Below are 12,566 nucleotides of genomic sequence, written 5' to 3'. Positions count from 1 at the left end.
TTGTCTGCATTTTCCTTCATCTCTTAAAGAGCCATGAATGCTAGAGTTTTGAATTCTTTATCAGGTAATTCCAGTGCCTTCTTTTCTACCGGAAAGTCATCTGGTATTTTATTTTGGTTGCTTTCTGGAGCCATCCTGACCTGTTTGTGTGTTTTTGTATTGTCTGCTGTCTTTGGGTCATTCAGGAATTATTTTCTTCATTTATTGATTGTTTTGTTTTGCTTTTTATTTGGTTATGTCTGGGTAGGCGGGCTGGGCAAGCTTGTTGCTGCCTCGTCTGTGGTCCCGATACTTCTCACCACTCTGTTCAGCTGGGGAGGAACCATCACTCAGCTATGGTGCAGCAGGGCAGGTCCATTGGAGGGCAGAAGGGGCAGGGATGAATCGTTTGTGGCCTGTGCTAGGACTGGTTTGTGGCCTGTGCTAGGGCTGGTGTGGTGAGGCTGGGATGCAGTGCAGGGCGAGGTCCAGTGATCTACGCCGGTGCCGCTTGGGAACGTGGTGCTCAGCGCCTGGGGCAGATAGGCAGGAGGGAAGTGAGAGGATTTGACATGTGGAGCAGCTGCTCTGTCTCTGGTTGGGAGCTCTGTGAAGTTGTCTTCCCGTACTCCATGTCCTCTGTTTTCGGTGGCTGAGGTCCAAGATGATGATCAGTGCCATGTTAGCTAGTAGGAGACCTCCACCCTGTAGCTTTCCTCATTCTCTCTTCTCTGTCAGTTTCTTATTCAATTTGGTGGTTGATCGAGTCTTTATCCCTTAGTTTAATGCTTAGAATTCCAGGATTGTTGTTTGTATCTGTTTTACTCAGTTTTTCAGGTCTTTGCTGCAGAGGGACGGCATGGTGCTGCTGTCTGTAGTGCCAAGTTGGGTCTGCCCTAACAACGCTTACATTAGGTCTATGATGAATTAATGGTCCAACTTCATTCTCTTGCATGTGGTCATCCAGTTAGCAATGCACCATTTGTTGAAGTGACTGTTCTTTCTCTCACTGAATGGCTTTGGCACCCTTGTTGAAAACCAACTGACTATAAACATGAAGGTCTATCTCTGGACTCTCAGTTTTATTCTGTTGATCTCTCTGTTTATTCTTATGCCAGTACTACAGTGTTTTGTTACTGTAGCTTTGTAGTAAACTTTGAAATTGCAATACATGAGTCCTCCAACTTAGTTCTTATTTCAAGATTGTTTTGGCTATTTTGGATCCTTTGCATTACCATATTAATTTTTGGATCTGATTGTCAATTCCTACAAAATAGGCAGCTGGGATTATGATACAGATTGTATTGAATCCGTAGGTTGCTTTGGAGAGAACTGTCATATTAACAGCATTAATCCTTCTAATTCATGAGCATGGGATATCTTTCCATTTATTTAGATCTTCTTTAATGTCTTTCAGCAATCTTTCGTAGTTTTAAAGTTTCTTGTTTTATTGTTAAATTTATTCCTTAAGTGTTTTATTCTTTTTGATGCTATTGTAGCTCGGTTTTTTTTTTGGACTAGATTTATTTTAAGTCAGGATAGCAGTTGGATTTGAGTCATTCAGCAAATGTCAGCAATGCAGAGTGCTGCCCGAACAGGCTGCTGAGGTCCCTGAGAGTCCCTAGATATGGTCATCTTCTAACATTGACCAGCACCGCACTCCGGGCAATGTTTTGTGTGTATGGGTTTTTTTTTTTCTTTTTTAAACTTATTATGTAAATTTTCAAGCATATGAAAGAAGAAAGCAGTCTTGATCTCTCATGTATCATCACTCAGCTTCATCACCATTCTCATTTCATCCATACTTTTCACAGCAGTGCACCTTGACCTGGGTTAGTTAGAAGTTTTTAATTTTATGTTTCTATGTCTTTTTTAAACATCACCATAATACCATTATCATGTTAAAAAAAATCAGCACATATTCCTTAATAGAAACCCTGGTGGTGTAGTGGTTAAGAGCTTGGCTGCTAACCAGAAGGTTGGCAGTTCGAATCTATCAGCTGCTCCTTGGAAACCCTACGGGGCAGTTCTCTGTCCTTGTCCTCCAGGGTCGCTGTGAGTAGCAGTCATCTCAACGACAATGGGTTTTGTTTTGCTTTTGGTATTCCTTAATGTTGACTATCTAGTCATTGTTCAGATTTCCCCAACTGACTTATAAATGGTTAATTTTTTCAAGCTTATTTGCATCAGGATCCAAGTAAGTTTCATAAACTCAGATGGCTGATTTGTCTTTTTTAAGGTTTAGTCCCTCTCTCCGTCCTTTTCTTTCACCCTTGGTGGTGCCATTGACCTTGATCTTCTGTCCCCTGTTTTTCCCGTACATTGGCATTAGCTCCAGAGGCTGGACCAGATTCAGCTTATATTATCTCAGCTCTCTTGACCCTCGTTGGTAGTTCTGTAGGCTGCGGGTGGTACAATGTCCCGCTGTCCTTTACTCTTACATGACAGCCATTGTTCACGGCCTAGATTCATTAATTCATTAGGGTGCAAAATGGTAACATTGTAACTCCATCATTCCTTCTCAACTCTGTATGGTAGCTGCACCTTGCTCTTAGGTATAGTTCTTACAAAAGAGAGAGAATAATAAGTTGATCCCTTTTCCGTATTTATCAGCTTTTAAAAGAATTTGTTCCTTAGCATCATCTAAGGTAACAAATCGATTTTTTTTAGTACTATTTTGAACTCAGTCCACTTGTTACCATTATTTCTGCTCAAATTCAGTTTGTGAAAGCCTCTTCAACTTGGTTCCCATGTTTTTCTAACACAGCTCTTGTGTAGTCTTTGACGCTACCGTACTTTCTAGTAGGACAGCATGTTCCTGGATCAACCTTTTTTTCTTTTTCTTTTTTTTCCCATGATGAAATTTCTGGTTCTTAACTACTGCAGCATAAATTTGATTTATGTTACCATGTACACTTAAAAAAAACACTTAATAGTCTTAAAATACAATACCAGCGCTACTAATCATCATCATAATAAAAAGTTATTTAAGAATTGTTTTGCTGTTAATTTTATCACTAAGGTTTCTCCTTCTAGGGATGTTGAATCAAATCATGATGTTTAAAAGTGCCTTGAAGTGATTCCTTACTCTGCGGTCATGATGCCAAGTTGATACACAGTTCAGTTCATTGTTTTATTTTGCTTTTGATCTTCAGGAATGGCTTCTTTTCCCTAACTTAATTTTTAGTCACAATTATGTAAAATATGGAGCAGCTCTAGTCTGTACATGTGTAGTTGCCTTGAGTTGGAATAGACTCAGCGGCAGTTAACAACAGCAGCAGAAGTCAAGTCTACAAAAGGAAGTGTATTCAAAGGATGCTACCTCCCCTTCCACCCTCTCCTTTAAATTTTCTTTTTTTTTGATATAAGCAAATACACATATGTCTGTTTTTCTTTATTGGCTAGATCCAACCACTCTGTCCTGGAGACCTCTCCAGTGTCTTGGTAGTGACCTTTCTCTTCTCTTGAGAGTCATGGGCACCCACCAGGTGGCTTTTCTGGTTGCCAGTGTTTGCTGCAGTGAATGGTCTGGTGCTCACATCATTTCACATGCTTGAGAGTATAACTTCGTGATAGATTTCTAGGATGGGTTTAGGCCAAAGGGTAAGCACATGTGGTTTTTCTAGACAGAGGTTGACTTTTTAATGCTAATATTGACCTGTGCCCTAGGTTGTTACGGGGTCTGGCCGCCAGGAGGCACAGAAGACAGACGCGGAGTACCGCAAGCTCTTCGACCTGGCTCTGCAGGGCCTGCAGCTCCTGTCGCAGTGGAGCGCACATGTGATGGAAGTGGTACGTGCTCTGCAGTCGGTTTAATTTTGAAATTCATGGGATTAAGACAGCCTATACCCGATGGTTAGGGAGAAGTGCTTTTTTTTTCTTGAACTTGCCAAGAAATTGAGTAAATGATTCTTTTTTGTCATTGACTTTGGTCTTTGGGCTAAGAATGAATTGGCTTTTTATCTTTGGGCATAAACCAAAAGCCAGACCAAACCCAGTGAGTTGGTCTGTTGGTCGAGTTGGTTCCGACTCACAGAAATAAGAATTTGTGTTGATGTAAAATGTTTCTAAGATTTCTCAAAGTATATTTCATCTTTGTGTTATAAATAAAGGGTCTCATCTTTTAACATATATTGGTAGAATTAAATTTTTACCTTTATGATCGTTTTTCATTGTCATATTTTTAACATTTTTCTTTGAAGTTCCAGCTATCAGTGTCTTTTGTTTAACATTACTAAAATTATTTCTGAAATCATATAAAGATTCAGATACCTGTAAGTCATAAAGTTTTTCCCTTTTATGGTTTATTTTGGTCAAATGAAAATTATTAGATTAGATGAGTACATGGTCATTTGAAAGGCAGATCCTCTTTCCAGGTATTATTGATATGCCTAGGTCTTAAATAGTCAACACAAAATATCTAGGCATCTTACCTGTTGTCTTGAAGCTGAAGTCACGTGGCCAGATCTTGTAGTAGCTTTGGCAGTGGCCATGCAAATCAGAACAAAGTGAAGCGTTTTGTGCTCAGCGTGGAATGCTTCTTCTCTTTCTGACCACACCAGTATTCATGGAAACTCGTGCATCCAACGGACAAGTACTCCAATAAGGACTGCCCTGACAATGCTGAAGAGTATGAGCGAGCGACACGCTATAATTACACCAGCGAGGAGAAATTTGCCCTGGTAGAGGTGAGATTTGTCTACTTTCTGTTCCTAGATTGACTCTGGTCACTTGAAGCACAAAAGTCTTTAATTTTGATAATGTCCAGTTTATTTTTTCTTCTGTTGCTCGTGCTTTTGGCATCATACCTAAGAAACTGTTGCCTAACCCCAAGTCACAAAGATTTACTCCTATGTTTTCTTTTAGAAGTTTTATAGTTTTTGTTCTTACATTTAAACCTGTGGTCCATTTTGGATTAACTCTTGTATATGGCGTGAGGTAGGGGTTGTGTCGGGGGTCTCCAAGACCACGTCAGTGATTCACTGGAAGGACTCACAGAACTCAGTAGCTGTTAAACTCACATTTACTCTTTACTACAGCAAAAGCGTACAGATTAAAATCATCAAAAGGAAAAGACACTTGGGGTAAAGTCCAGAACCTTCCACGTGTCCCCTTCTACTGTAGTTGTACAAGATATGCTTCATTTTCTTCCCAGCAGTGATGTATCTAACATCATACACAGTCTGACTGACCTCAGCCAGTCAGACTACAGACTCCAGAGCAAAAGCAGGGATTCACCATAAAGCACGTTGTTAGCTTAAACTACAGGCCAGACGGGTACAAGCAGGGTGGCCCAAAAACGTTCTTCTGAGACAGCATTCCAGAGTCTCCAAGCTTCGTTCCTAGGAGCCAGCCAAGTGCCAGTTCTCACACCAGGCCTTTCTCTGAAATGTGCAGAATTTTGGCAGCCCAGGCCTGCTGAGCTAACCTTTTCCTGCACAGGGGTCCAACTTTATTCTTTTGCATATGGATGTCCAGCTGTCCCAGTACTATTTGTTGGAAAGATATTCGTTGCCCATTGAATTGTCTTGACATCCATGTTGAAACTCAGTTGACTGTAAATGCGAGGGTTTACTTCCAGCCTCTCAGCTCTATTCCACCGATCAGCATGTCTATCCTTGTGCCAGGATATGCACAGAATCCCTTAAACTGTGTGGTTATGTCCTTTTTTTCATTCCTAACGCTGATGATTCATACCTTGTCTCTTTTTCCTTGATCATTTTTGCTGGACCTTTATCAATTTTATTATTTATTTTAATTTTTAAAATAGGCTTTGGCTTCATCGATCTTCTGTATTATATGATTTCTGCTTCATTAATTTCTGCTTTTAGATATGTATTTTCTTTCTTTTTAGGGTAGTTCTTATAAATTTATGATGAATATTAGATTATTACAATTTTTAAATTTGTTTTATTTTCTAATATTTACATTTAAAACTATAAATTTACTTTTAAGCAAATCTTTTTCTGCATCCCTGAAGTTTGAATATGGAGTATTTTCATTTTTCTTCAAATGAGTTTTACCCTTTCTTTTTAAATAGAAATTTCCCCCACTTTTTTCTGATTAGCAAAGCAACACAGAACCATCAAATGAATCCCCGAAGTAAACAAATAGAAAACATAAATGTGAAATTAAGAAATTGTAGTGCCTGTGGTACCAGCACAGATATGACATTTAAGCAGTTCTGTGTGTTTTCTTCCAGGCCTTCTCTGTGCATGTTAATTCAGCGTGCCATTATTGTATAACTAATGGAATTTGGTCGGCACACTCTGTGGCTTTTTTTCTTTTCTAATAGTGTATTTGCTTTTCGGAATCTTTTTTCTCTTCTATCATTTGAAGTCCATCACAGCACCCAGGTGCTCCCAGCCTGGCAGGGTCCGGCTCTGGCAGTGGCTGCATGCTGAGAACTGCTTAGGAGATGGCTATCTGGAGCAGGGCGGCTGCAGGGCAGGGGTGCAAGAGGCTCATGAGGAAGTGCTGTGGATGAGAAGGGGGCAGCCTCCTGTACACATCAGCCACTGAGGCTTGGTGCTGTCCCTGAGAAGGAGCCCTCTCTTGTCACCCTCTGGTGTGTTGAGAAAAGCCTTTCCCCTACAGGTGATCGCCATGATCAAAGGCCTACAGGTGCTGATGGGCAGGATGGAAAGCGTGTTCAACCACGCCATCCGGCACACCGTCTATGCCGCACTGCAGGACTTCTCACAGGTGACCCTCAGGGAGCCGCTCAGACAGGCCATCAAAAAGAAGAAGAACGTCATCCAGAGGTTAGCTTCACAACACCCTGCCACGGGCACTCAGGGCCCAGGAGTTGTAGGGTGTTCTCACACTCAGTCTGGTTGCCACATTTTCGTAACATGCTCAATCCTTTTTTTTTTTTAACTTCCAGACATCTTGTTGAGCGAGTTACCTCTAAGTGTGATGCAGGTGCCCTGAATTATTAACCTGAAAAACTTGTAATAAATCAACTACAGAGTGTCTAAAAAGTCTGGAGACTCAGGGAAAATAGTGTATTTTTCTAGGTGTTGGAGATGTCTCAAAATCTGCCCGACAAGTCTTACCACCAGATGTGTTGGGACACACTACCCAGCATTCTGCCTTCTGCCTCAAGTGTGTAGTTTTCCGTAGTTTTGCCCTTATTTGTTTTTGTGCTGTGTTACAAACTGGGCAAAAGCTACCGACATATTGCAGAAATTCAGTGGCAATCTTAAGTTTATTTTTTCTTCATACTTAGCTTTTTTGATAAAGTTGTCTTTCAAAAATATGTATGTAAAATTAAGCGTACAAAGTTCACAAATGTGTTGATTTCATTGTCTTGTGGTTTATGTATTTGTCTCTGTCATGGTATGATTATAGTATTACTAGAACTTGTAAACTATGATGCTTACTGGTTTATTTGCCCTCCCCTGAGGACTTAATTGAGGTGCCCGTTCTGTCATGCGTCCAGATGTGCACTACTTGCCATAGGGAAAGGCGCCCTGATGTTGTTCGTATATGTGCATCCAGGGCTTGGTATGAACGCAGAGTGGTCATTTGTACACATAGGATATGTTTGAGGCACACCAAATGTAGGAGGGAAGTGCTTGCCACTAACAAGGAACAAACTCGAGTCATCCACCTCCAGCTGCAAAGCCTATCAAATGTGTAGTCTAAAAATGATTCAACCTTCAGCTGGTCTCTCTCTCCTGAAGTATTGAGGCAGAGAGCATGGGTATGTAGGCCATGCATACGGTGTTGGGGAGCTCTGGCAATGATGGGGTCACATGCCCTGGCGCTGGTGACAGGGTCATGCTCCCAGTGCCTCAGGGACATGGGCTGTGCTTCCCAGCTGTGTTGCTGATGTTATGTCTTGTTGGAAAACACGGTGCCTGTTTGGCACATGGGCCTGGCTCTCGCCTGCCATGAAGCTGACTTGCCAGCTTGCTGTGGTGTGTGTTCAGGAACTGAGAAAATTACTCCAGGCTCATTTGTACACATTACAACTAAGTTAGATCTTCTAGGAGTGTTAATGTTTCCATGAAAACACTATTTTTAAAAATTCACGTTGAACTTGTCATTTCTCACATCCATCCTTGCTCCCAAAGAGAATTTCTGTTTCGAGAGCACTGTGTAAGTTCTTGGAGCATTTTGGTGCCGTGTGTCTTGGTGGTGTGACTCTGGGTTGTGTTCAGTGTCCTGCAGGCCATCAGGAAGACGGTGTGCGACTGGGAGGCTGGGCACGAGCCCTTCAACGACCCGGCTCTGAGGGGAGAGAAGGACCCCAAGAGCGGGTTTGACATCAAAGTGCCTAGGCGCGCCGTGGGACCTTCCAGCACGCAGGTTCTCCCCCTACCCCGTCCCCTGCTATGAACGTGGTGATTCTCAGTCTGGGGGTTTGCGTGTAAGCTGGTCAGGGCAGGGGTGATCTGCTGTGTGTGTCCAGGCAGGTTGGAGCAGCGCATCCTGCTGCTTTTCTGTAAGTGCCGTCTTCACAAAACGAGCACGTATAAAGAGCAAGTGTGTAGGCCTGGGTCTCACGCAACGTGCCCCCAGTCCTGGGGACTATTCCCTGAAACAAAACCTAGGCACACTTGTGGTTCTTTGACTCCATGTCAACTCCAGTCCCAAAAATGTGGGTCAGAGTCTTATGTGTACATATTTATACTGTGTTCAAGTGTGTAATGAAAATTTTTACATTGGCCTACAAATGTTAATCCGTAAGATTGGAAATGAAAAGCGTTGCTTTCGTGTGTGATTAGTCTGAGACCACCAGCGCTCTTCTGTTTTCTGAGCATTTCTCCCTGACTTTCACAGCCCCATTTAATAAGCTGCCTTTCTCCTCCTCTTTTGGGACCTGGTACTTCTTACTCATCTTTTCTGTGTGCTTATAATGTTGTCCATGAATCTTTTAGAAAAGTACCAGCAAAGAGCATTGCTGTCTGTCTATACATGAAACCTCTCAAAAGCCTGAAAGGAGGGTGTTGGCACCCTGTTGGAGGCACCCCTCTTGGGGTCTGTCAGCTGCACTGCCCCCCCGACCCCTGTCTGTGTCTGCCCTCGTGAGTGTGTGTGTTGTCACTAACGGCTCTCTCCCGCCTCTCCCTGTCTGTTGGTGTCTAGCTCTACATGGTGCGCACCATGGCAGAGTCCTTGAGCTCTGCTGAGCTGTTGCGGCAGCTCAAGTCTTTGGGGATGGAAAGGCTCTTGCATGTGGTAAACGCGTTTCTGAGGCAGTCCTACATCTATCCGCCTCTTTTAACCTTTGGTGGTAAGACATGACTTCATTTGTTTTTTTTGGTTGTTGTTGACGTTCACAGCACAGAGGCGAACTGTTTCGCTACAAGCTGGTGGGTGCTGGTCCCTGGAGGAGGAGCCAGTCTGGCTGGCCTGCATGCTGTCTTGTACAGCTCCCTCCCACCCCACTCAGGCACTGGGCAGGTTGTAGCGGAGCAGTCCTTCTCTGGGGGTTTCTCAGAGTTTGGCCTGACTAATGTACCGTGTATTTTCTCCCCCACAAATGTTTTCTTGGATGATGCAGCTTTACATGGTGAGAACCATGCTAGAGTCCCTCATTGCAGACAAAAGTGGTTCCAAGAAAACCTTGAGAAGTAGCCTTGAGGGGCCCACCATATTGGACATAGAAAAATTTCATCGAGAGTCATTCTTCTACACTCACTTGATAAATTTCAGTGGTAAGAGATACTGATGGCCGGCACCCAGCCGCATGCTCTAACACCACTAACACCGTCAGAACGCTTCCACTGCTTGGCCGCCTGTGAGGGCCCTGCCCTGGGCATGTGCACGTGGTGGGCAGAGGATTCCGGCTGTGTGGTGTGTGCACCCTCGCCAGCATCACGTGTGCAGTGCCCTGGGCATGTGCACGTGGTGGGCAGAGGATTCCGGCTGTGTGGTGTGTGCACCCTCGCCAGCATCACGTGTGCAGTGTGGCTGTTGGCCTGTGAGGGCCCTGCCCTGGGCATGTGCACGTGGTGGGCAGAGGATTCCGGCTGTGTGGTGTGTGCACCCTCGCCAGCATCACGTGTGCAGTGTGGCTGTTAGAAGAACAGGCCACAGGGCCGGGAGGGCGCCGCAGACACAGACACATGTAACCTATTGTCTGTGCCTAGAGGCAGACAGAGATAGAAAGCCCAGAAACTACACCTCCAGCGCTGGTGGGACTGACCTGACGAGACGTGGAGGTGGCAGGTCCTGCCCCCTGGGCCGCCCGGCCATGTCGACCTGTGCAGGGCTGCGCTCACCACCCGTAGGTGTCTGCCTGCGTCATCACTACACCCACGTCCAAACCTGCGCCCACTCACCTTCCTCTCAGCAGGAAGCCTCCCCGTCTGTGACGCAGCTCCCCCGTGGTGTCCATGGGCACGCTGCGACACTGCGGCAGAGAGTAACGTATTTGTTTTTTAACTCTGAAAGTGTTGAGACTTTTTTTTGGAAACTGCCTGTGTTTTTGGGTTAGATACCGCTACTGGTTGAGCATGTGATAGCACACCCTAGACATCGTGTCTTATCTTAAATAAAATAAAAATAATCCAGTATTTTTTTTCTCTCATGTTAAACATGGAATTTTTTCTCATGGTCCTGTCGAGGGCCTGGTGGCATTGACGAGGTCCCTGTCATGGGCACACAGGGCTGCGTGGCCAGTGCCTTTGTGGTACGGCGGGCCCCCTCTGGGTCTGGATGCCAACTGTCCACGAGCGTGCCTGTGTGGGTGAGGGTGGCTGCTGTGCGCGCACGCATCTGTGGTGGTTTGTGCCCCTGGCGTAGGCGTGTGGCAACCACCCCCCTGCTCATGACTCTGCTGCATGTTTGGGGCACCCACCTTCCCTGAGTTTGTCTGCCTTGGAAGACTGACATGGTGTTGTTTGACTCCGTAAAGAGACGCTGCAGCAGTGTTGTGACCTCTCGCAACTGTGGTTCAGAGAGTTCTTCTTGGAGCTGACAATGGGCAGGAGAATCCAGTTCCCCATTGAGATGTCAATGCCCTGGATCCTGACAGACCACATCTTGGAGACCAAAGAGGCATCAATGATGGAGTGAGCATCCTGGGGGCCTGTCGTGTGCTTGTGGTGACTCGGGGAGCTTCATTCAGGGCACCTGGAAACTGGGAGGTGGAGAAGGGGACTGGGTTGTTGTCAGGATTTCATTTGAAAGATAAGACTTTGGAGAGTAATAAAAGTAGCAAGTTTCTTGGCTTCAGACTGAAACCAGGAATCCAGGTTGTAGGGTTTATAAAGCTCCTACTATGTGCGGGCACTGTGCAAGGCCCTGGGAACCCAGGCAGGACAAGGGAGCGAGATCTGGGTGCTGGGCCTTCTCCGGGTCAGCACGGGCCTGCATGCAGCAGTACCAGGTTACAGGGGTGTCCAAGTGCCCGCTCCCCATGTGGCCTGGCCTCTAATGGGCCAGAACCTCTGACCCAGATGAGTTGGGGAAGAACAGCTTTTCTTTGTGGGAAGGGATAGAGTCTTTCAAAATATGAAGCACATGAAATGAAAAGTATTCAAAAGTGGGGTGTCCTGTGGTAAACAGACTAGGGAGCCAAGGGGCTGGTCTTGCAGCAGCGAGAAGAGCAGTGCCTTGCTCCAGGCATGGGTCATGTGTGTCAGCAGTCATCTGTCCCTGGTAATGCGTCCTCCCAAGGCCCCATTCTGCATGACCATAGAGACCACATGTGGCTGTACCAGTCTCCATGGTTGGAGTTTTGATTCTGCTTGATCCTGCCTGGCTCAAACGGGCTCTCCCCTGTAAAATGGGAGGGACCTGCCGCCCCCTCAAAGGAGCCTGAAGTTGGGGCCTCCTGCTTGGTGGAGGCTCCCAGAGGGAGGGCCACACGGCCATCTTTTCTCCTGACAGGGTGAAGGGAAGAGGGGCTCTTGGCTATGGGCCAGTGCTAGACCATGCCCGTGGTGGTGGTGGGGCCTGGGACTGCTATACATTTTCCCTTTTAAGTCATACATTTCATTCTTTAAAATGAGAAAATACTAGGTTTTGTTACTATAAAAATTCTGCGTATCTGTGGTGAAAAACCGAAGTGAGCATAGTTTTAGGTGAGCCCTGGTGTACCTGGCAGGTGCTCTGTGCATAGCCTAAACAGATGAGTGACTCTTCGGCCCACCTTGGTGCTGTGACCCTATTCTCCAGGTGCATGGGGCACATGAAGTCCGCCTCAGGCGCAGTGGTGGGAGGCCTCCTGGTGCTACCATGGCCATTCTTGAAAGAGTGCAGAATTTGTTGCTTGAAACAAGAACTGTTTTTTCCTCACATGAGAGAAGAAAGAATAAAAGAGTTAAATCTTTTCCCGCAGGTACGTGCTCTACTCCCTGGACTTGTACAACGACAGCGCACACTACGCCCTCACCAGGTTCACCAAGCAGTTCCTCTACGATGAGATCGAGGCTGAGGTGAGGCCCTCATTTCAGAACAGTGGACTGAATGTCTTTTCTCTAATTATTAGACAAATTAAGCTTATCATTTTTTAGTGCAAGGAAGTTTAAACAAAAGAATGAAGTTGTGAGGTACACATTTTGATGTGAGTACTCCACTCTTCTGTGTATTTACACGTAGGAAGGCTTGCTGCTTTACGATATGCTTCC

General features: G+C 45.2%; 1 protein-coding gene across 1 annotated transcript in view; it reads left to right on the top strand.

Annotated features, from left to right (window-relative positions):
* Positions 1 to 12,566, top strand: part of CYFIP1 (cytoplasmic FMR1 interacting protein 1) — a 198,133-nt gene that overhangs the window by 110,838 nt on the left and 74,729 nt on the right. Inside the window, exons 12-18 of the mRNA XM_049852609.1 lie at positions 3,649 to 3,771; positions 4,542 to 4,667; positions 6,577 to 6,743; positions 8,148 to 8,295; positions 9,494 to 9,647; positions 10,850 to 11,006; positions 12,278 to 12,374. Coding sequence (XP_049708566.1) covers positions 3,649 to 3,771; positions 4,542 to 4,667; positions 6,577 to 6,743; positions 8,148 to 8,295; positions 9,494 to 9,647; positions 10,850 to 11,006; positions 12,278 to 12,374 — 972 coding nt within the window. The remainder of the gene's footprint in view (positions 1 to 3,648; positions 3,772 to 4,541; positions 4,668 to 6,576; positions 6,744 to 8,147; positions 8,296 to 9,493; positions 9,648 to 10,849; positions 11,007 to 12,277; positions 12,375 to 12,566) is intronic.

This window comes from Elephas maximus, chromosome 13 (assembly GCF_024166365.1).
Source record: "Elephas maximus indicus isolate mEleMax1 chromosome 13, mEleMax1 primary haplotype, whole genome shotgun sequence".
Classification (NCBI taxonomy): Eukaryota; Metazoa; Chordata; class Mammalia; order Proboscidea; family Elephantidae; genus Elephas; species Elephas maximus.
Note: the sequence above shows the minus strand (reverse complement) of the source record. Positions and strands in the feature narration are given on the sequence as shown.